The sequence below is a fragment of the Lutjanus erythropterus genome, chromosome 20, assembly GCF_056507025.1.
Source record: "Lutjanus erythropterus isolate fLutEry1 chromosome 20, fLutEry1.hap2, whole genome shotgun sequence".
Classification (NCBI taxonomy): Eukaryota; Metazoa; Chordata; class Actinopteri; order Lutjaniformes; family Lutjanidae; genus Lutjanus; species Lutjanus erythropterus.
In genome coordinates, this window is record NC_139336.1 from 24345001 (window position 1) to 24367185 (window position 22185).

The 22185-nt window shown below is 39.2% G+C and overlaps 1 protein-coding gene across 11 annotated transcripts in view; it reads right to left on the bottom strand.

Moving 5' to 3' along the window:
* The window catches only part of dab2ipb (DAB2 interacting protein b), a 215355-nt gene that overhangs the window by 15538 nt on the left and 177632 nt on the right, over positions 1-22185 (bottom strand). For 10 of the 11 annotated variants that reach the window (XM_084745330.1, XM_084745329.1, XM_084745328.1 and 7 more), the window contains 6 exons: positions 20422-20566; positions 19445-19681; positions 19124-19325; positions 17043-17230; positions 13166-14042; positions 10278-10415 (listed from right to left, as the gene is read on the bottom strand). In XM_084745330.1, coding sequence (XP_084601456.1) covers positions 10278-10415; positions 13166-14042; positions 17043-17230; positions 19124-19325; positions 19445-19681; positions 20422-20566 — 1787 coding nt within the window. The remainder of the gene's footprint in view (positions 1-10277; positions 10416-13165; positions 14043-17042; positions 17231-19123; positions 19326-19444; positions 19682-20421; positions 20567-22185) is intronic. The other variant, XM_084745333.1, reaches the window with a different exon arrangement.

The window sequence follows — 22185 nt, forward strand, 5'->3', positions numbered from 1 at the left end:
ATGATTTCAGGCTTGACTGTATGTATGTATGTATGTATGAATGTATGATTTCAGGCTTGACTGTATGTATGTATGTATGTATGTATGTATGTATGTATGATTTCAGGCTTGACTATATGTATGTGTGAATGTATGCATGTATGTGTGTATGTATGTATGTATGTATGTATGTATGTATGTATGTATGTATGTATGTATGTATGATTTCAGGCTTGACTGTGTGTATGTATGTATGTATGTACGATTTCAGGCTTGACTGTATGTATGTATGTATGTATGTATGATTTCAGGCTTGACTGTATGTATGTATGTATGATTGATTTCAGGCTTGACTGTATGTATGTATGTATGCATGATTTCAGGCTTGACTGTATGTATGTATGTATGTATGTATGTATGAATGTATGATTTCAGGCTTGACTGTATGTATGTATGTATGTATGTATGTATGTATGTATGTATGATTTCAGGCTTGACTGTATGTATGTATGTATGTATGTATGTATGTATGTATGTATGATTTCAGGCTTGACTGTATGTATGTATGTATGTATGTATGTATGTATGTATGTATGTATGATTGATTTCAGGCTTGACTGTATGTATGTATGTATGTATGTATGTATGTATGTATGTATGTATGTATGTATGTATGATTTCAGGCTTGACTATATGTATGTATGTATGTATGTATGTATGTATGTATGCATGATTTCAGGCTTGACTGTATGTATGTATGTATGTATGTATGTATGATTTCAGGCTTGACTATATGTATGTATGTATGTATGTATGATTTCAGGCTTGACTGTGTGTATGTATGTATGTATGATTTCAGGCTTGACTGTATGTATGTATGTATGTATGTATGTATGTATGTATGTATGATTTCAGGCTTGACTGTATGTATGTATGTATGATTGATTTCAGGCTTGACTGTATGTATGTATGTATGCATGATTTCAGGCTTGACTGTATGTATGTATGTATGTATGTATGTATGAATGTATGATTTCAGGCTTGACTGTATGTATGTATGTATGTATGTATGTATGTATGTATGTATGAATGTATGATTTCAGGCTTGACTGTATGTATGTATGTATGTATGTATGTATGTATGTATGTATGTAGGTATGATTTCAGGCTTGACTGTATGTATGTATGTATGTATGTATGTATGTATGTATGTATGTATGTATGATTTCAGGCTTGACTGTATGTATGTATGTATGTATGTATGTATGATTTCAGGCTTGACTGTATGTATGTATGTATGTATGTATGTATGTATGTATGTATGTATGTATGATTTCAGGCTTGACTATATGTATGTATGTATGTATGTATGTATGTATGTATGTTTGTTTTCAGGCTTGACTGTATGTATGTATGTATGTATGTATGCATGCATGATTTCAGGCTTGACTGTATGTATGTATGAATGTATGATTTCAGGCTTGACTGTATGTATGTATGTATGTATGTATGTATGTATGTATGATTTCAGGCTTGACTATATGTATGTATGTATGTATGTATGTATGTATGTATGATTTCAGGCTTGACTGTATGTATGTATGTATGTATGATTTCAGGCTTGACTGTATGTATGTATGTATGTATGTATGTATGTATGTATGTATGATTTCAGGCTTGACTATATGTATGTATGTATGTATGTATGTATGTATGTATGTATGATTTCAGGCTTGACTATATGTATGTATGTATGTATGTATGTATGTATGCATGATTTCAGGCTTGACTGTATGTATGTATGTATGAATGTATGATTTCAGGCTTGACTGTATGTATGTATGTATGTATGATTTCAGGCTTGACTGTATGTATGTATGTATGTATGTATGTATGTATGTATGATTTCAGGCTTGACTGTATGTATGTATGTATGTATGATTTCAGGCTTGACTGTATGTATGTATGTATGTATGTATGTACCTATGTTTGTATGTATGTATGTATGATTTCAGGCTTGACTATATGTATGTATGTATGTATGTATGTATGCATGATTTCAGGCTTGACTGTATGTATGTATGTATGTATGTATGAATGTATGATTTCAGGCTTGACTATATGTATGTATGTATGTATGTATGTATGTATGATTTCAGGCTTGACTGTATGTATGTATGTATGTATGTATGTATGTATGATTTCAGGCTTGACTGTATGTATGTATGAATGTATGATTTCAGGCTTGACTGTATGTATGTATGAATGTATGATTTCAGGCTTGACTGTATGTATGTATGTATGATTTCAGGCTTGACTGTATGTATGTATGTATGATTTCAGGCTTGACTGTACGTATGTATGTATGTATGTATGTATGTATGATTTCAGGCTTGACTGTATGTATGTATGTATGTATGTGTGTATGATTTCAGGCTTGACTGTATGTATATATGTATGATTGATTTCAGGCTTGACTGTATGTATGTATGTATGTATGTATGTATGTAGTTAAACAATGACCAAGTCAGTCGTTATTATGTTTTGTCATTTTTATGCTGACATTTTCATTAAACCTGTACTCATACAGGTAAATCTCACGGTATGTCTTCTGACCACTATCACTTGACATAGGCTAGAGGAAGATGGTAAATGGTCCGTATTTATATAGTGCTTTACTATACCTGAAACGATACCCAAAACGCTTTACATTATACATCACATTCACCCAGTCACACACTGATGGCGGAAGAGCTGCCATGCAAGACGTTAACCACGACCCATCAGGAGCGGTTAGGAGTTCGGTGTCTTGCTCAGGGACACCTCAACATGAGCTCTGCAGGCCAGGATCGAACCAGCAACGGTTACAAGACGGCCACTCTAGTTATTCTCTTGTTTCAAAGTCAGTGTATTTAACAGTCTTAGATTCTCAAAACATAAAATATAGACCTCTGTATTACATTATCTGTCAAGTTTTACATTATCTTTTTTTTTTTTAAAAAGACCCACCTGAAAATGTAATGAATCTCCAATAATGTAATAAGGTATTACATTATCGGTAAAAATGTTATTACAATATCAGTCAGAATATTTTATTACATTATTGGTCAAGTTATTACATTATTGGGTTTTATTACATTTTCGATTGAGTTAAGTGCAAATTTGAGTACATTTTCAGGCGTTATTACATTTTCAGTAAATTATTACATTATTGGGTGCTACAGGGATGCAACCAGTGGAGTAGGAGTCCAGTCTGTGAATTAAGCCCTGAAAATCTCTCCCTGACCTCTCGCTGGACCTCAGAGAGGCTTGTGAAAGAGTTTTCTTCAGGCTCAGGGGGGATTCAAATCTCTTCTGGATAAAAAAACACATTTCTTACAGCAGGGAGGGATGCTGTGGTCAGTCAGCGTGTCGCTGGAAGACCAGTGAGAGTGACACTACAAAGGAACAGGAGGAAGAGCTTACAGCCATGCTAGCAGCTATACTTTGATTTAAATGCTAACTTGAGCATGCCAGCATGCGCACAATAACAATATTAACATGGTGATGTTTAGCAGGTTTAGAATGTTCACTGTGCTTAGTATGTTAGCATGCTAACATGTTAATTAGCAGCTGAGGCTGATGGGAATGTCATTAGCTTTGCAGGTATTTAGTGACAAAACCAAAGTACTGGATTATTTAAAAGCTTCAAAATTCATCCCTAAAGGGCAATCCATCCAATAGGTGTTAAGATCATCCAGCATATCAGTAAGCATTATTGATGCACCAATATCTTTCTATTCCCCAGGACAACCACTATGAAATAAAGTAGCCAGCCAATGCCAGAAGAAAAAAAACGATACAAGCAAGATACAAAATAAGATGCATCTGTAGTTACAATGGCCCTTCCTACCTGACATAATGTAGCTTCTGAACTTGTCAGTTCAGTTTTGAAGGAAAATTCTACATTTTGTAAAGCTTTATCCAAACTGATGTTTCCTAAAATCAATCTGACTCTGTCATTATATCTGGAAATGAAACACTCCCTAAAAAAAAAAAAAGTATCAATCATTCAATCAACCATATTAAAAACACTTTTAGATCACAAAATTACAGCCTAAACTACAAGTTAAAGAAAAAACAAAATGACCAGTTATTCTATGTAGACATCAGACCAACACATACTGGTACTTTGGAGATGTCATGGCCACGCCTGTTTTTGGGGGATTGTGGATTTTAATCCAATTTGATGTGTGTTTGGATTATGATGACAAGTTTGTATGCATTGATTTTGCATTAAAAGAACAGTATGTAACTACTTCCACATTAATACAACAAAAAGACATAGTTGATGACATCGTGAAGTAGCGTGGAATCGTGTTCATCAAGTGTTATTCACATTATGTTAAGTCATGTTAGTCGACTTCCTTCTTTACTCTCTGATGTATCCAACATTGTGTTTTCCTGGAATTTACAGCGTCTATCAATTAGCTGGAACCTTGAATAAATTACAGATTTCTTTCTTAATGTAAGAGAAAAACGCATTTAACATATGTCTAGTCTTTTTAGGCATTTAAATGTGGAAATGTTACATATCATAGCTTTAAAATGCAAACCTTTGTTTTACAGACATAATTATTGAATAATTACTTTGTGACTATGAATATTTGTGTGTCCCAGACCTCAAAGTGAGAGCCTTAATTATTAATTTTCTAGTCCTTTTTCAGCATAATTTGAAATGAATATAAATAAGAATTGAAATAATATTGTAATTAAGAAAGGAATTTACACAGCTGCCAAAATAAAGAAGTACTGTTTTCTGGAGGCTCATACATTCTTAACTTTCTTATCCAGGAAGTAAGAGATCAAGATTTGTTTGTTTATTTGTTTTACAGCCTGCTACAAAGCAGCTTTTTGGCATTTTCCTGTTCCTCTCTTCGTGTGAAAGCCTGAGTCTTTTCCCCAAAAGTGGGCGTGGCCTGGGTGCTTGACAACGTGACACAGATCTGATGTATAATATCTGAACATGATCCAACTCATTATTCAGCAATAACTGATGGAGAACACTGTGCAGCTATCAGCACACCCTGAATGATCAGATTCAATTACACACAGTGAGGATGCTGCTGGGATCATTTATCTTTCCTTGTCACCTTCCACTCATTTCCACTCGTCAATCTGCTGTCTACCACCGGGACATTTTTCCCATCATCCCCCCTCTTCTTCCCAGGAGGAATAGTGACCTCAAATAGATTTATCTTATCGGCTCCTCTACCCTTTCTCTTCTCCCCTCTCTATCTCTTATATCCGTCACTGAATCCCCTGAGAGTGAATGACATCTACTGTATCTGCAGCTGCCTTTGTCCTGCCCCCTCACTCACACAGTACATATACTCTGTACCCCTGATGTCTTCCCCTGCACCTGTGGTGGGCAAATCCAGCCTATCCAACAGAAGTATTTGGCCCTTTGACACACAAACTTTACACAAACTTTTAAAATAAAATCTACTGTAGATAATTCCAAAAAAAAAGTCTGGACAATGATTAAAAGACTTAAAATTAAGACATAATGCAATGATTTGCAAATACTTTTTGACCTGTACTTAATTGAATACACTACAAAGACAAGATATATAATGTTATTATTGATTATAATGTTGTTTTGGTAACAATTTGGATACTTTTCTCCTTAAGTTTGGTGGACACATCATCCATGATGTCCAAAAACAATTTGAAATGTGGACTTGTCAGACCACAGGACACTTTTTCACTGTTTGAAAGTCCAGTCTTTTGTTTGAAATGTGTTGCAGGCATCAAATTAGAATGAGTGTACATTTACAAAAAACAGTGTTTGTGAGTTTGAACATTAAATATCTTGTCTTTGCACAGTATGCAGTTGTTTAACACAGCGTCCCAACTGTTTTTTAGAACTGTGGTTTGTACAAGGCTAATTTAAAACTCAAATAAATATGACCTCTGAACATCTGACGTGTGCATGGTGCTAAAATGAAGCCGTCAGATACAACCCTAAAAACCGAAAGCTATACCTTAAAATTTATTCTTATCTTAAACAAAAGAACTGGACAAACAAAAGCTTTTAAAAAAAACAAGCCCGTGTTTCCACTCCACAAACACCGGCCCCCGGTGAACAATACTGGCCCGTTGTTTAACCTTACTGCTGACCTCTGCCCTAACCGCTCCTCTCTTCCCTGCATCCTCTCGATCTGTCTGAAACATGGGACATAGGTCAACTCAGAGTAAATCAAACCACTGTGAAACCTGTCAAAGCTTTCCTCTCTAAAATAAACAAACTCTTGTACTGAAACCTGAGATTAAATCTTAGTCTCACATCTGTGTATGAATATTTAGTAGAATAAAAGTTTGGCTGAAATGTAATTGCCAGTAACTTTTCAGAAAATATGTGCCTAATTTGTAAATATTTGTTTATTTTGGTTGCTTACACAACAGTGATTGATTATTTTAATCTCGTATGGTTCTAACTGTCACATTTATTGATACATAAGAGACAGTTTATCATCTGAGTGTTTGTCATTGTTTGCCACCATGTGCATTTGAAATTCAATTAACTAAAGAACATAATTAACACAACTGAATATTGATTAGATAGAACAGGACAAAAGAAAGTTTGGAAAACAAAGGTGGTTTGCACAGATGGATCTCTGCACCTGCTGTCCTGATGTGACTTCTGATGATGTTCTAGGTAGTGTAGACGGTATTCACAAACATACCAACTGAGAACTGAACTGAACTCAGAGCTAGAAGGACTGTTAAAAGAGCAAGACTGGGAAAATGTACGAAAACTCAAGCCATGAAACCACAAATTCCAAATATTAGAGGGAGTTTGCAGGGTATTCTTAAGCAGGATTCTTTGAGATCTCACCAATACAAAAGCTTGTTGGAAATTATACAGTTATATTACATTGTATAGTATAAATTTGATCATGCGAATATTCAGAATTAAACAAGCAGTTCAACCAAAATGCGTTATTTTTGGCATTAAAGGGAAACTGCTGTTATATTGCTTGTTAAACTGCTCTCTTCTCATCACCAAACTCCTTTGGAAAAAAACTGTAATTTTACCTGTTTGAACACAAGAGTTGCTGGTCTTATTACATTAATCGTCAACCCGCTTCTTAAATGTCAACATTTTCTGTTTTCTTTACTCTCTTATGACAGTAAACTTAATATTTTTGTGCCATGGACAAAAGAGACATTTGAGGACATCATCTTGGCTTTGGGAAACACGATCAACATTTTCTGACATTATAGACCAAACAACTCAATTAATCGGGGACAAAAGTTTAATCTACAATGAAAGGTTTTTACAGCCTCAGTGCTCTGCTCTCTACTCCTGCTTCTTCTGCGAACTGGGGATGTGTGGACGGACTGTAGATAACACAGTGACTAGTATGGATAAGGACCTCATACAACTCCACATTTGGAGATGAAGAGAACAAGTTAAAGAATTAAAAATCAAGAATCCAAATATAGCATATGATGTATTAAATAAATGGTTTGATTATAATTAATTAAATACATTGAAAACTCACATCTCCTAATGACAGTAACATTCATCTACTACTATAAAATGCACAGCACATAATTTTAACCTTCTTGTTTCACATATGCTGTGCAATTAAACACTTCCTCTGACATATTCAGTGGTATTCAACTGGAAAATTAGATTTAATTTGTTTTTAAATTAAAAAAATGCTAATAGTATCTTATTATTGCACTTGCTTGTGTTCATCTAAATGAGCAAACTGTCTGATTTACTGGAATTTCTGTTTCATGCCACGATGTCTGCTCCTCCTAACAAGACAAACGCATGGCCTAATTTGTTATAGATCACTGAATATATACAGTATATGCAAATGTGTGTGAAAGCTTAAAATGGCTACAGTAGGGCTGTGTATTGTTAAGACTGTACAGACCATTAGCTGCAGCCTGTGTCTAAGCTGCTGTGGAAGATGTTCTGTTTTCCAATCCTTCTCTTGTTGCTGCTCTGCTATTTTAAGGTGGCTGCGGCTCCTTTGTTAAGACTGAAGTTATTGCCTTCTTTGGTTGCTCTCCCTGCCTGGGCTGCTGGCTTCCATAAAGTATGAGCTATGTAAGGATGACAGGTTTGTATTCATTATAGATGGAAAAAAAAATGGGGAAAGAATGTGGCAGCCAATCAAAGCATGGAAGCAAAGCTGAGGGTGAATGGTTGTAAAGGTTGCCGAGAAGAGAAGCAGGAACGTAGGCTGAGGAAGCAGCAAAAAGCCTCTTTCTGTCTCTGTCTCTCACATAAGATGCAAGCGCACACAAGCAGCAACATGTCTATGTGGATGTACTGCAAGTGCATATGCACGCACACATACTCACACCTGCTTTGGACTATAAGTTCATTCCAAAGACTAAGAAGGGGAGGGGGGGGGGGGTTTGTGACAGTGCGTAGAGTTTTTAGAGCATAACAAAATTAAGGTGCAGTTATACCTATTATTGATTAATTGTTTTAGTATTTTTTCAGGCAAAAAAATGAAAACATTCTAGCTTTTTAGATGTGAGAATTCCATGTCGTATATGACATGTTTGAGAGTCCTGGTAGAGTTTACATAACTGCAACTGCGTGCACCTGGACCGTCCATCCAGAACGCATTAAAGGGATAGTTAGGGTTTTTTGAAGTGGGACTGTATAAGGTGCTTATCCATGGCAGTCAGCATGCCCTCAATTTGGAGAAGCAGAGAGGACTAAGTTAGTAAAGAGCAAGTTAAGCAATGGACTGCAGGGGACAAGGTCATCAGCTAAACCTATTTTAGCCACCAAAAAAAGATCCACCTTAAAAGAACATATATCAGTTTATATGGACGCTATATTAAGAATATTTTCAGCGCTTCGGGAAACTGCTGTTGCGTGGACTAAATATTGCTCTCTCCAAAGCAACAAAACTTCTCGAGGAAAAAGTAATTTTTCTCAGAACACCGGGGTTACTGGTCTAACACTGCTTCTATCAGTTAGTTTGTTTGTCATTGTGTAACTTATATGTTTTTAGAGGTAAGTTCAGATACACTTAAGTCGCACAATAACACAAACAGACCGAGGCAGCGGTAGACCAGCTACTCATGTCCTGCGAGGTGAAATTACTTATTTTGTGAAAGGAGTTTGGTAGCAGAAAGAGAGTGATTTAACTTCAGCTTCCTGTTGGAAAAAGGCTGTCTGACTGCAAGGTAAAGAAGTGAAAAGCCTTTTCTTAACTGGCTAAAATACCTTTTACTGCCAACCCAGTACAGCATTACTTAGCCTCCTACACAGGTGCTTCTGCTGCATCGCCAAAACGGCCGCCATCTACACTGACTATCAATAAGAACCCTAAACAACTCCACCTGAAATAATCTGAACTGTCTCCCCTTTGCACAAAATGTTTTATTTTATTTGGTTGCGGTTATCTTTATTTTACACAATACAACTCTACACATACATCCATTCACTGAATTTATTGAGCAACTGATTGATCATTTTATACATTTAGTTAATGAATTCTGTTGCCTTTAATGTTGATGAATATGTTTACTTCTCAGTTCAGCTGTGTGTATTTCTCTTTTTGTCATGGCTCAGAAAGACTGGCTGAATAATCTGAATCTGAATACATGTCCTTGGGCACAGGGAAATAATCATGAATATTTTTCACTATTTTCTGACATTTTATCAACCAAATGATTAATCAAGAAACTAATCACGAGATTAATCCATAATAATAAGTAATCCTTGTTGTCCTCATATTCAGGACTGTCACCTGCTGATATTCTTGTCTGCTTCATTCAGCCTCACAATTATTTTGACTGTAATAACTGCAGTCTGTTACTGCTGTTGCTATGACATTCCTGCAGCTTGTAGCCACAACCGAGCTCACAGCTGGCTGTGAAAATGGCAAAATTCCAGAAAAACACATCTCTGAAAGACCAATTTCGGGAAGATGGGAGATTGAGGTGTTATGGGGTCACATGCAGAGCCAAACTGATGCACAATATATCCTATTTACCTCAATTTTATGTAATAAAATTCACATATTATGACTTTGAGTGGCAATTTGGGTATGTCTAAGGGACTGCAGGCTTAGAGGGAAGGCGAGGGCGAAGTGGGGATAAATATAGCAGATCATTAAGTGTAGAAGGGGTGTCTTAAGGAGGGAGGTGGATGTGGGAGCTAATGAGAGGTAAAGAAAGGAAGGAGAGTTATCAGGGCTGAAGGTTGAGGTGGTTTGTGAAAGGAGGGGGGGTTGGTAAAAGGTCAAAGGTTGGATGAGGAGGCAGGTTACCTTCTCCACCTGAGTCAGATCCTCTCTGTTTCTCAGGGACTCGGACTCCATCCCCTCATGGTCTAAATACTGCACATTCATATTCAATAGCCAGGCTGCTGTGCGGTCCAGCGCACTGGGGTTCACTGGGGAGGGGGCCTAGTGAAACCAACACAACACACACACAAACACACACACACACATGAGCTGAGTGCAAGTGACAGGGAGGAGGGGGGAAGGGGGGAGGCAGGTTGCAATAACAGCACAGAAACAACAGAAATAAGCTTGAAATGCACCAACTCATCTGGACTGAAAAGCAGCAGGTGGAATGGAGACACACTCCTGTCTTCAAGCTCACGCATACACCGGAGCACACACTTCGAAATATATGTGAGTGTGCACACTTACTGTACAGTGTCGTACTAGCTGCAAGCAAAGTGAACACTTGTGTGTTTCTATCTGCCAGGTATCTGACGGACAGATGAGAAAAGAGAGTGTCCGTGGGCTGTTACTCTACTGAACATAAGAGGAAACGCAGGATGTTTTTATGGTCCAACACACTCATTAGCATTAAGGGCTTTTGAAAAAGCTGAAATGTCTGAATCTGAATATCTGCAAATGGATAAAATGGAATAAAAGAAGAAAAGAAAAGTTTTGTGTCAGCCTACAGAGAGAAATCATCATAACTTTACTTTTCACTGGTTTCAGTATCCTCATTAGTGACTGAAAAGTTTAATTTTAATCCAGACAGATTGAATTAAAATATATGGTTTATAATTTTTTGTATGTTTCTCATGGTGACATTAAACTACTCTGGGAAAGAAACTTAAAGCCACTATACAGAAAAAAAATACTCGACTTCAGCACACCGAGTGGTAGCATCGAAAAAGACAACCTGAAAGCAACACTTACTGCATGCTAACATCAGCGTGCTAACATGCTCACAGTAGGTACGTTCGAGATGAACTGCGCCTCGCCTGGAGAGTAGACGAGATCAGGCGAACACAGCAGGAGGTGGAGACGAAAGTTTTTGCATGTTTCAACAAGTTAATTTGAAGACTTTTAAAGACCATTTTGAAAACAACTGAAGACCTTTCTTATGTCTTTACTGGCACAAAGTACAACCGGAGTTTGCATTAGTGGTTATTAGGTCAGTGTTGGCTTGGTTTTGTAGGTGTTAATGTGTGATCATTACTAATTTTCCAAAAAACACACTTAAAAGTGAGACTGAAGTAAATGTAATTTTATAAAATCAGTCAATTTTTAAGACATTTTAAATTCAGAGTATTGGATTTTCTGATGTTTTAAGACTTAACGGACCTGCAGAAACCCTGAAGGAGTATACAGTTAAAATGAGGTATTTTCCAAACTTTGAAAACTTTGTATGAACCCTGTAAATGTTGAGATATTTAACTGAATGAGTAAAGGCATTGACCTGCTGGTGGTGCCAGAGGAAAGGTGACTGGAGTTGCTCAGATTCGTCCTCTGGCAACTATTCACGTGTACAATTTAATGACAATCTATCCAGTAATTACTGAGATATTTCAGTCTGGACACCTGTAACATGGCTAGGAAACAATTTAAAAGATACTATGATCATATAAAAATTCTGCACATAGTGGCTTTAAAGTCCTGGACTTAAATGTGTGTGCTGACTTCCTCTAACATACGAATTTAATTAGGGTTTGATGCCTTTCAATCTAAAGGCACTCCCGTAGACTATTCCATAGAGAGGAGAGCAAGGCATTGTGGTTAATATGCAGATGCCCTCCCCTTCAGCCAGTCACCGAGGGCAACCATTGACCAGTGTATTTAATTACAGCCTATAGTCCTGACCTGCCAATACTGAACTGAGACATAAAGAGAAAGTGCCAATTTTAAATGGAAACCTCCCACTGTGACACACTGAACCAACACACTGACCCCGGCAACACACTGCGTCTGTCTGGATCCAGGAAGTCTGTTGCCTGTTGCCTTGTGTGAGCACATAGTATATCGCTAGTTAATAAGATGCTAATTGTGCTTCCACCGCCCTCATTCTCAGCCCATTAAACTTGACCAGTAAAACAGTAGTAAAGTGATGAGCTGCCTGTATGCAAATTACTATTATCACACGCACAATGACTATAGTTCATTAGGGCAGAATGTGCGGAGTGTCTGTGCGGAGTCCACCCACACAGCCCTTTTCAACATGCTATGAGACAAATGGGCGTTGTGTAATACGAATCTTATCTATAACTGTAATTTCAGGTCATTACATAGACCGGAACAGCTATAGTTGGCTTTAAAGGAATAGTTCTGATTATTTTAGGGGTTTCTGTGAGGTACTTATTGATAATCAGTGTATTACATACAGTAGATGCCAGTTGACATGCCCCCAATACCTGCACAGCCCTATAAACACAGTGTGTCCTTGCAACATTGCGACTGTGATGTATCATTTGTGACATTGTAACATTAACATTAGTTACGTTGCTGCCATGTTGTTGATATATTATGATGTAACAGGTATTCTGTGGTATTTTTGCAACATGTGTACAGTGTCCTCTGCATGACATTTCCTGTGCTCTATTTAATGACGTTGCTGCAATGTTGCGAAAACATCACAACATCTCCAAAAAGTGGTGGAAATACTTTTATATGACGGCAGTTTCCCACCAGAAAAGCCTGTTTTATGGCAAAGTAAAGTTGCTTGCTTAGCTTCTGTGCTAGTGTTCCTCTCTGATTCTCCAAACTGGGGACATGCTGACTGGCATCTATTGTAGGTAATTCACTGACTATCAGTAAGTTCCTTATACTGCAAAAACCTTACAACAAATAATCTGAACTATCCCTTTAATAATGCCCTAATGCTCATCCACAGTTATTGTAAGTTAAAGATGTGTATGCTCTTTGCGTGAGTCCAGTACCTGTTTGTGTTGAGCCCTCTGCTTCGTCTCAGGACTGTCACCTTTGGATGAAGAGGACTGCTGTCGTAATCGAGCACCGCTGCCAGGCCAATCAGGTGATGATGTCATCATGTTGCCAGAGGAGGGCCGGGGGTTGAGCAGATTTGGGGGTGTGCGGCCCCGAGTGATGTTCTGAGGCGGAGGCTGGTCTATCCTCCGCTGTGGGCCGGCGCTGTTCTGTCTGGGGACGGTGGGTTGGTGCTGTGTTTCCGTGAGGGACAGCTGCCGGCGGTTGAACTCCCCTGAACGTCTGGTGTACTCGTCCCCGCTGCTTCCTCCACCTCCTCCTCCGCCTCCTCCACCCTGGTTTAAGAAGGTGTGCTTTCCTCCCGCTGGTCCATCCTCGTTGTTACTATGGGAACTGACGGAACTGTGGCACTCTGAGCCAGAGTCGGTCATTCCACGAGGGGACACAGGCAGGCACGCCGCCATCTGGTAAACTGGGTTCTGGAAGGAGAGGGGGGCTAATAGCTGGGCGGGTCGGCCTGGGGTGCTTTCTGCGGCCAGGGTGGTGGGAGTCTGCCCTGGCCTCCTCAGGGTGGGACCTCCAGGGATGTTGCCCTGTGGGGCTCTGGCCGACCAGCCTCCCGCAGACACCGGGCCTTCAGCCACTGCTTCCGAGGAGCTGGGACCTGGGCCACCTTCCAGACTGCGGGGGTCCTGGAGGTCCACCATGGACAGACTCTTGCTGCCGTTGGACATGCCCAGGTCAGGTTCATTGGTCTCAGAGTAGCTTGAGCTGCGTGCTGGGGAAGGCTGGATCCCTGAGCTCCTTGTCACAAAGAATAGGTCCTTATTTTCAGGGGTAGGGGAGGGTAACCTGGTGAAGTCGACTAATCTGAAAGAGACAGAACAAATTCAAAGTTTTAGTGTTAAATTTTTTCATTTATTTATTCATGGGAGTTTCACTGAAAACAATGCTCTTTTTCAGAATTTTTTCAGGATCACACACAGTTACATATTCACATTCGGAAGTTGTCCAGTACAACCACATGGCTAAGGACCTTTCTCAAGGGCACCTCAGTGGTGGTAATGACTGAGGTACTGCCTTTTCACCTTCTCCACCCAGATTTATCACGCCGGTACGGGGGAATTGACCCGACAACCTTCTGGTCACAATACTAAACTATTCTAGCACAAGTGGACAGCATCATAGTCTAAAGTTTTCTTACTATTCATAGCAGACCTAGTAAGGCTGTAGCAGAAAAATCTTCAAATGTTTAACAGTAGTTTTCATTTAGCTAAAATGCTAAGTTCTTGTAACAGTAACACAAGTGAAGAAGTGTCACAAAGTGTGAATCAGTAGTGTGCATTAAAAAGGCAAATATATGTAGAATTTGCCACATTAGCCACCATAGGTTTCTGGTCGTACCAGACCAAGCAAGGCTGTAGCAGCAAAATGCCTGTGTTTGATTTATTTTCTTCTGTCAAAAGGTATATAGTCTCCAAACCACAAAACCAATTCTAGATTTGGTAATGTACAACAAGGAAATACTGTAATAATAAATAAATATTTGAGGTTGTGTGGCCTCTGCACTTATTTGCTTTGTCCCTCGTCCCCTTACGTTACTTTTCCCTTCCTTCTGTCCCTTCAGCTGGCAGATGGAGGCTTTATTGCGAGAAGACGATTACCTTGACAGACGTGATTTATCTTCCAATAATCTCTATCATTCACATCACGCTCGTCTCCTCCCTCTTTCTGTCCTTCTCCCTCTCTTCCATTACCCTTCCCTCCTAACTTCTTTTCTCCTCTTCATTCTGCTCAATTTCTTTCCCTTCCTCAATCTTGGCGCTGTCACCTTTTTTTCCCTCCTACTTTTCATGTCACTGGTTGGTGGATGAGAAGCAATTAGCTGAGAATTGTGGCCTCATTCGAATGCTGTTCCACTCTCGCAGCTTGTTGATGAGGATATACCACACACACATGGGCACACTCACGTCAATATATGAGCAAACAGTGACTATGATAAAGTAAAGAGGGCAGACTCTGACATCAGGTCATATAGGGACATCATTTAATTAGGTCTATTGATCCCAGGCCTCCTGATTAGCATAATGATAGCAGCTGTCTGACTCTCTTCCTGTTTTTGCTGCTGTCTCATCTTCCTGTTCTGTACAGTATGATCTCATCTGTCTGCCTGTGCTCTGCTGTTGTGTTTACTGGTGTTTTTGTCAGGCTATTAATCACACATCTCTCCTCCCGTTGGTTCCCGTGCCTTCATGTTAATCTTTTCTAAGTGTCACCTTGCCTTTGTTCTGCCAGGGAGTCAGAGGACAGGAGATAAGCGAGATAAGGTGCTGTCCGAGTGTGTATTCATCCACGGGAGAGTAAACGAGGTTTCATCTGGCTGATGTAAACAAGCAAAAGGGGTGACACTCTCGCTGTGTCACACAAACTAACACTCAGCAGAACTGAGGGTTTGAGAACACACTCCGGCTGACTTTGAAGAACAACAAGTGTAAAGTATGAGCTTTGGCTTTACAACCATAATTAGCCCGTCTCTAAATCACCTGCAGACCCGACCCGTAATCAAATATGCCAAGAGCTGGTTGCTGGCGCAGGCAGTAAAAGAAAAGGCACTGTCAGGTGGCACAATGGCCTGGAAGTAAGTAAAAGACAAAAATACTGTAAATAAATACAAGTATGTATGCAGATCATGGAGGAAAAATAGGAAGTGAGCTTTAAAACTCTGGAAATCTGGCTTGAAATAAACATGATATCAAAATTGAGTGTTTTTAGAGCATTTTCACTGCTTTATTTTGCTGTCAGACAGCCCTTTTCTAACAGGAAACTGAATGCGCCAACTCTGCTCTCTCTTCAAAAACAGTCCAAAAGTGACGAGAACAGTAATTTTACCTTACCGATAACAGGAGTTGCTGGACTGTTTGTGTTATTATGTGACTTAGGATTACTGTTTTTGTGATATAACGGCAGAAGCAGGTTTTGTTGTATCTGTGTGGCGGGACAACTGAAATTGATTTTTTTTTTACTACTGGTTCTCAGAATTAATTGCATAATTTTCATACTAAATGTGTGACCATAATCATGCCCTTTTCAAAGCCAATATCAGGAAAATGTACAAAAGTTTAAATGACAATATTTCAAATTTGGATTAAATCTATTTCTCAATATTTTTTAGATGTTTACTATTATGTACAACAGACCCTAAGTAACATAGTAAGAAGGCTATTGTGAATTTGAGTTTCCAGTGGCTTTAATGGTACCTAGTGTTCTAAAATCTGCTAAGCTGCTTTCAAGTTTCAGGTTTATATCATTTTGAGAATAGATGCACATTTTTAACTTGTTTATTTTTAACTTATTTAGTAATTTAAGGCTTTTCATGGAGTGAATACGAGTGATATTTTATGCATGGAGTCATTTATATTTATTGCACTTCAAAGACTTAAATGAGGCTTTGCCAGCACTGACAGTCATTCCAGCAGATGCAGCACCAAGATACTGTACATTAGCTGCCTGTTACCTTTTCTGTACTGCTCACTTTAAAAGTGTATTTAAAGGTGTATTATCAGTGTATCAGTGTATTATCGACTGCATATTGAGGTCAGAGAAGCAGCAGGAGTACCGGTGTAGGAAGCTAAGCAATGTACTGCTGAGGACAGCAGAAAGATGTATTTTAGCCACCTAATAGTTCCACATACAAATTAACTTTAATATGGATCAATAGAAAAATACAAGCTTAAACTTTGAGACCCCCAAAGTTTTTATGGCGTCCAGATGAACCACCTTTTTTTGCACACTGCATTATCTTTCAGTTCTATATTATAGATTCAGAAATAACATACAACATGCTATCTGCATAAATGAATAAACTCTTACCCTGAAAGGTCATTGTCTATGACCATCTTTTGCAGGCCGGTGGAGATGCTGCAGCCTGCCTCAGCGGGAGGCGAGCCCATATGCTCTGAGGACTGTCCGGGTGTCATCTGGACATTGGACGGGTTGGACAGAGCAGTGTTCACCTCCCGCAGGATCCTGGGCAGAGGACCCAGCTTGGAAGCTGCACTCTGTGGAGAAGGGAAAAATTATTTTGTTAAGCCAAATTAAATCTTCTAGCCCACTTCAGTTTGGGACATTAATTGGATTTCAATTTACATGCTTTTTTGTGGAATTTTACATTTGCATATTTTTTAGACCCAGTTATTTTCCCTGTGCCGTGCAATCAACTCTCTTATTCAGACAACATACTAAATAATGAAACAGACTGGCCAGTCTGATGGACTGGAGTATCCACAAGACTCACTGTGATTTCTAAATTATTGAAAGACAAGGTTTCAGAGAGCTGGATGCTCTACCAAGAAAATCCCGACATGAACCTGCCCTTTATCTAATTATTACCAGCTTCCCATCTGCTACCACAGCTAATGTAAATTGTCCTTGTAAATCCATTAATATGCCTCACCCAGCCTCTAAGGCTTCACAGTGTTCTCCCCCCTGTGCACTGTTTATGTAATGCAATCATAAATTATTGATTGATGTGCGATAAACATCCTAATGTAGTCCAAGCATGATTCCAATCCTCAAGCTTGTGATGACGCACTGAAGACCTTTGGACCCTCTATCCTTTATGAAGTCTACAGAATATCTAAGTGTTTATTTCTTTCATGTAACTTTGATAGAAACTAATGCAGTACAATTTTCTGGATAATTTTCTATAGAATGTGAAAGAATGTATCCTGCAAAACAAGGTGGTGACTTTGCTGTGAGGTGAAATCATAACTTATCATTAGTATCATCATTCTTGCTGCAAGTCTCAAAGTGCTGTGGAGAGAAGTCTGGCTATGTGAGACTAGTCTCAATAGAATGTCTGTATTCTTATCAAACACTTTAAAATACTGGAAAAAATGGGTTTCATTAGACCATATTGCTGCATATAAAAGGTCTTGTTAGAAAAAGTTTCTGCATTAGAGAGCAAAACTGTTGCACACCTGTAGATCGACAGATGCGTGGGAGAAGACTATAGGTCGACAACACAGAACAAAAAGACTCCCACACACTGTCTTGTGTGAGATATTTAATAACAACATTCAGTGCACAGATGGAACCAAATTTGAATCATATATTTTAAATATTTATCTTGGTTTTGCAATTCTATTTTGACCGAAACATGAAATATTTTTTAGTTCTGTATATGAGTTTATATGCATGAATAATCTGCCCGCCACCCACCTGAACACATTATTTTCTCCACACACATTATTTCACACCCGAACCTCTACTGGTATTACATTTTTAAATGAAGCTGAGTAGTGCAAGCTTTCTGGGTGATTTCTTTGTTGTGTGTTGTACCGAAGTCTGAGTGTTTTCTTTGATGATAGGAGTGGCTAGTCATTAGGACAGTGTGAACTCTCCAGACGAAAACAAATTGAATAATCAATGAAGTTGGGCAGTTGTGCCTTATGCGTAAATGTGCACACAGCCTATGTCTCTCTCACCTCACAGCCTGTGGGAGATGCACCCTCTTTCCCACCCAAAAACCCATCTGTTATTAATCAGAATGTTAATTTTTATGACCTGGCCCAGCCACCTGCTCACAGATTAACCACAGTACTCACGGTTACAACTGCTGTCTGCACATCCCTAATGTTCAGATTGTAGGCTTATGATGCCATGATGTAAATATATATTTAACATGTTTGATTCAGTTTCATCCAGTTTCTAGTGTGACTTGATTGGTCTATATGGGCTGTTTGACGTATTTAAAATAATAGGTCTGTGTGCAGAAACGCTGGCATTAATCAAGTATCTGATTGCAAGTACATGTGCAGAATTCATACTAAATTTTAGTTTCATGTCCACAAACACGTAGAGAGTAAAACTGGGCTACATTCACACTTTTGTACAAGCTGGAATAAATAAAAGGGATGATAAGAGCTAATGATGTATGCCATCTTCAGTACCTGGTCCATTTGGGACACCACCTCAGAGAGGAGGGAGTGCAGGGTGGAGAGTTCCCTGCCGAGGTCGATGTACCCCTCAAAGCCTGCCGTGTTAGAGATTGTCTCTGGGTTCGAGATTTCAAGCAGGAAGCGCTGCATGTTGGTCCACTCGTGCTCCAGGAACTGGTTCATGAAGGACATATACTCTTCCTTGTTACCAAACCTGATGAAAATGGACAAAAAGTAATGCAGAAATGAAATTTTAAACAATAAGAATCTACAATTACCTGCTCAAATGCAGGGTGACCCAAAAACATAACTAGAAAAAACCAAAACATTTACTTAGTGAAGTTTGCCAGGTTTTGGGTGACTTTAGCGATGAGTGTGAGCGTGCGTGCCGTGCGGTCATCAGGATACTCCTGCATCAGATTGAAAAGTGACGGGGACATGATGGCTGGACAGAGAAACCGCAAGAACAAGGATGCGCTGATCAAACGCTCACTGATGTCCGGTCGACCCCGGTTGCTGCATTCCTGCCGCCATGATGCAAAGACCTCTTTCAGTTCTCGTGGAAAGACACTGTGGAAAAGAAAAGATGATGAATAATAACACGTTAGCTGGAGCGCTATGTATAATTCAGAACAGGGTAAGTTTCAGCATATTATTTGCATTTGATTTGAACATTTGGCAAGATGTTACACAACATCTCCTTTTGTTTCTGTATTTGTTAGGGGTGCAAACAGCAAGAATAAAGCTTGATTGCAATCACTTTCCATACATCTTTATTGTTTGCACTTGTCGATGTGAAAATACATTCTTTTGAAATCAGAATTTCCTTGCAACTTCACTTTGGTTTTTGCATTACTTAATGTGTATTTATTAATACCTACATTTATATTCCAAATATATTAGAAAGGAGCTCATTTCACATGTTAATTGAGTGTGTGAGTGTACATGTGGTGAATCATGTGATCTCCTGAGAGCTGCTGTTAAAGGTTACTCCCACACTTGGCTCTAAGTAGGAGTGATTTGCATGATAAATGTGTCTTAATCTTGACATTTAGTTAAGTTTTAAGGCTCTTTAGAGCATTTTTATTTCAGAGTTGCTTTAAAAACTCATTTATCCAAGGTCTGAACAACGAATCACTTTTATAAATGATAACTGCTGCTAACTGGCATACAAACTAATCAAAAGATCCCTCAATAACTATCAACTATCCTTTTAAAAGGGTACAGGATGTGCCATCAGGCACTTCTGGCCTTGTTATACAATTTTATACACAAAAATAAAAAGCTTAAAGTTGCGTCCCAGTACTCACCAGTATGAGTTGATGATTTTGCAGAAGGCCAGCTCACAGCACATCTTCAGGTTACTCTGGTGTTCTGGCAGGTCGCCTGATGAACACTTGGACGGATCCACCTCACAGTTCTCATCTGACTCATACAGAGCCTTTATGAACTCGCCTGAAGAACAAAAAATAGAACACATGAGACATTAAGGAATATATTTGTGGATCTGTTTCCCAGCTTATCTGTGAGATAAACCCAGCAGGGAAAGGGGGAACTGTGATAGTGCTTTTTTTGTTTGTGATTTGAAGTTGTTCCAAAGTGCTGAGCTAAGCCAGGACAAAGGAAGAGAATATGATGCCAAAGCTACAGGGAACAGAGTTTGACATTGTCCTTGATCACTCCCTGGTTTGACCTGTGACAACAGACACAGAGACTGACAGACCTGGGAGGTTCTCATAAGCCGAACAAGGTTAAACTCACAAAAATGGTGGAAAAAATAACAACATCCTCTTTGTTACAGCCGTCCGGATAAAAGACACACTATTACTGCTACGATCTCAATGAGTCAACAGCCTATAAAGGGACCCCGTGGCTGTCCTTGTGTCGCCCCAGTCGCCGTTTCAGTGATTTCAACAGTTTAGCCAGACGTTAAACAACAAAAACTGAACCAAAAACAGTCATGCATTATTTACCAGCCTTCAATATTTCTGTGGAACAACCCAGAGAGAAATGTGCATGGAAACAGGCAGCCAAAGAGAGAGAGAGCCACACACACAGAGAATGACATAAACACACAAGCTGGGCATTAATATTAGCAGCATACAGAAAAAGAGACAAGTGCCAGGAAGGATGTGTGTCGTTTGTAGATTAAACCACCACTGTGTACATTTCTGAATCGGGCAGGGAGAAAAGCACACAGTGCATACAGAGTGCTTATTGTTAGGACTGCAGACGGACAAACACACCTGATCTAACCTTGGACTAACATTGTAGAAGTGGGAGTAAGGGGGTCAAACAATCACCTCATAATAATCTTCTACAAAGCTGATCCTGTAAGTGGTTTAGAATTCCAACAATGCCCGTCAAAGCCAGACAAACACATATTTCCTGTCACAGTCTGAATTGTGTTATCCACGGTGAGCCTCCAAAAATTGAGATGACGGACGTGTTGCTTCAGTTGTCTCGCTGTCAAAATGATTCTTGGACGCAGAGGACTGATGCATTCAATCTCTAATGCTATTTGGTGTTTTGATTAATTGTACTATAGCACTGGTGGACTCAAGGGCAACCGCCCCCCTTGAAGGACTCATGTTCAAAGAAATGCAGTAAAAGTGCCCTTTTGGATGGCCCATTGATAGATAAAACATAATAAACGGCATCTAGAGTGGTCCAAGGTGATAAAGTGCCCTCTAGAGTGCCCTTCCAACAGATAAAACATGATAAAGTGCCCTCTAGAATGTCATTCCAGTGGACAAAACATGATAAAATACCCTCTAGGGTGCCCTTCCAGTGGACAAAATGAGATAAAGTACATTACAACATTCAGCACACTGGAGTCCTACTGCATACAGCTGGTGCCCTTTTTAATTTTTTCACCCGTGCGCCTCAGACAGCCTGAATCCACCACTGACTCTGGCCACTATATTAAACTGACTGCCGCTGCAGTAAACTAAACACTTTCCATGACTGAGAGAGTGAAAAAGTTTAGAGGTGACTGCGAGGACAACAGAGAGAAGAAATAAGCTCCCCATGCTGCAGCGGAAATGGACAAACATAAAAACAAAAATACATAA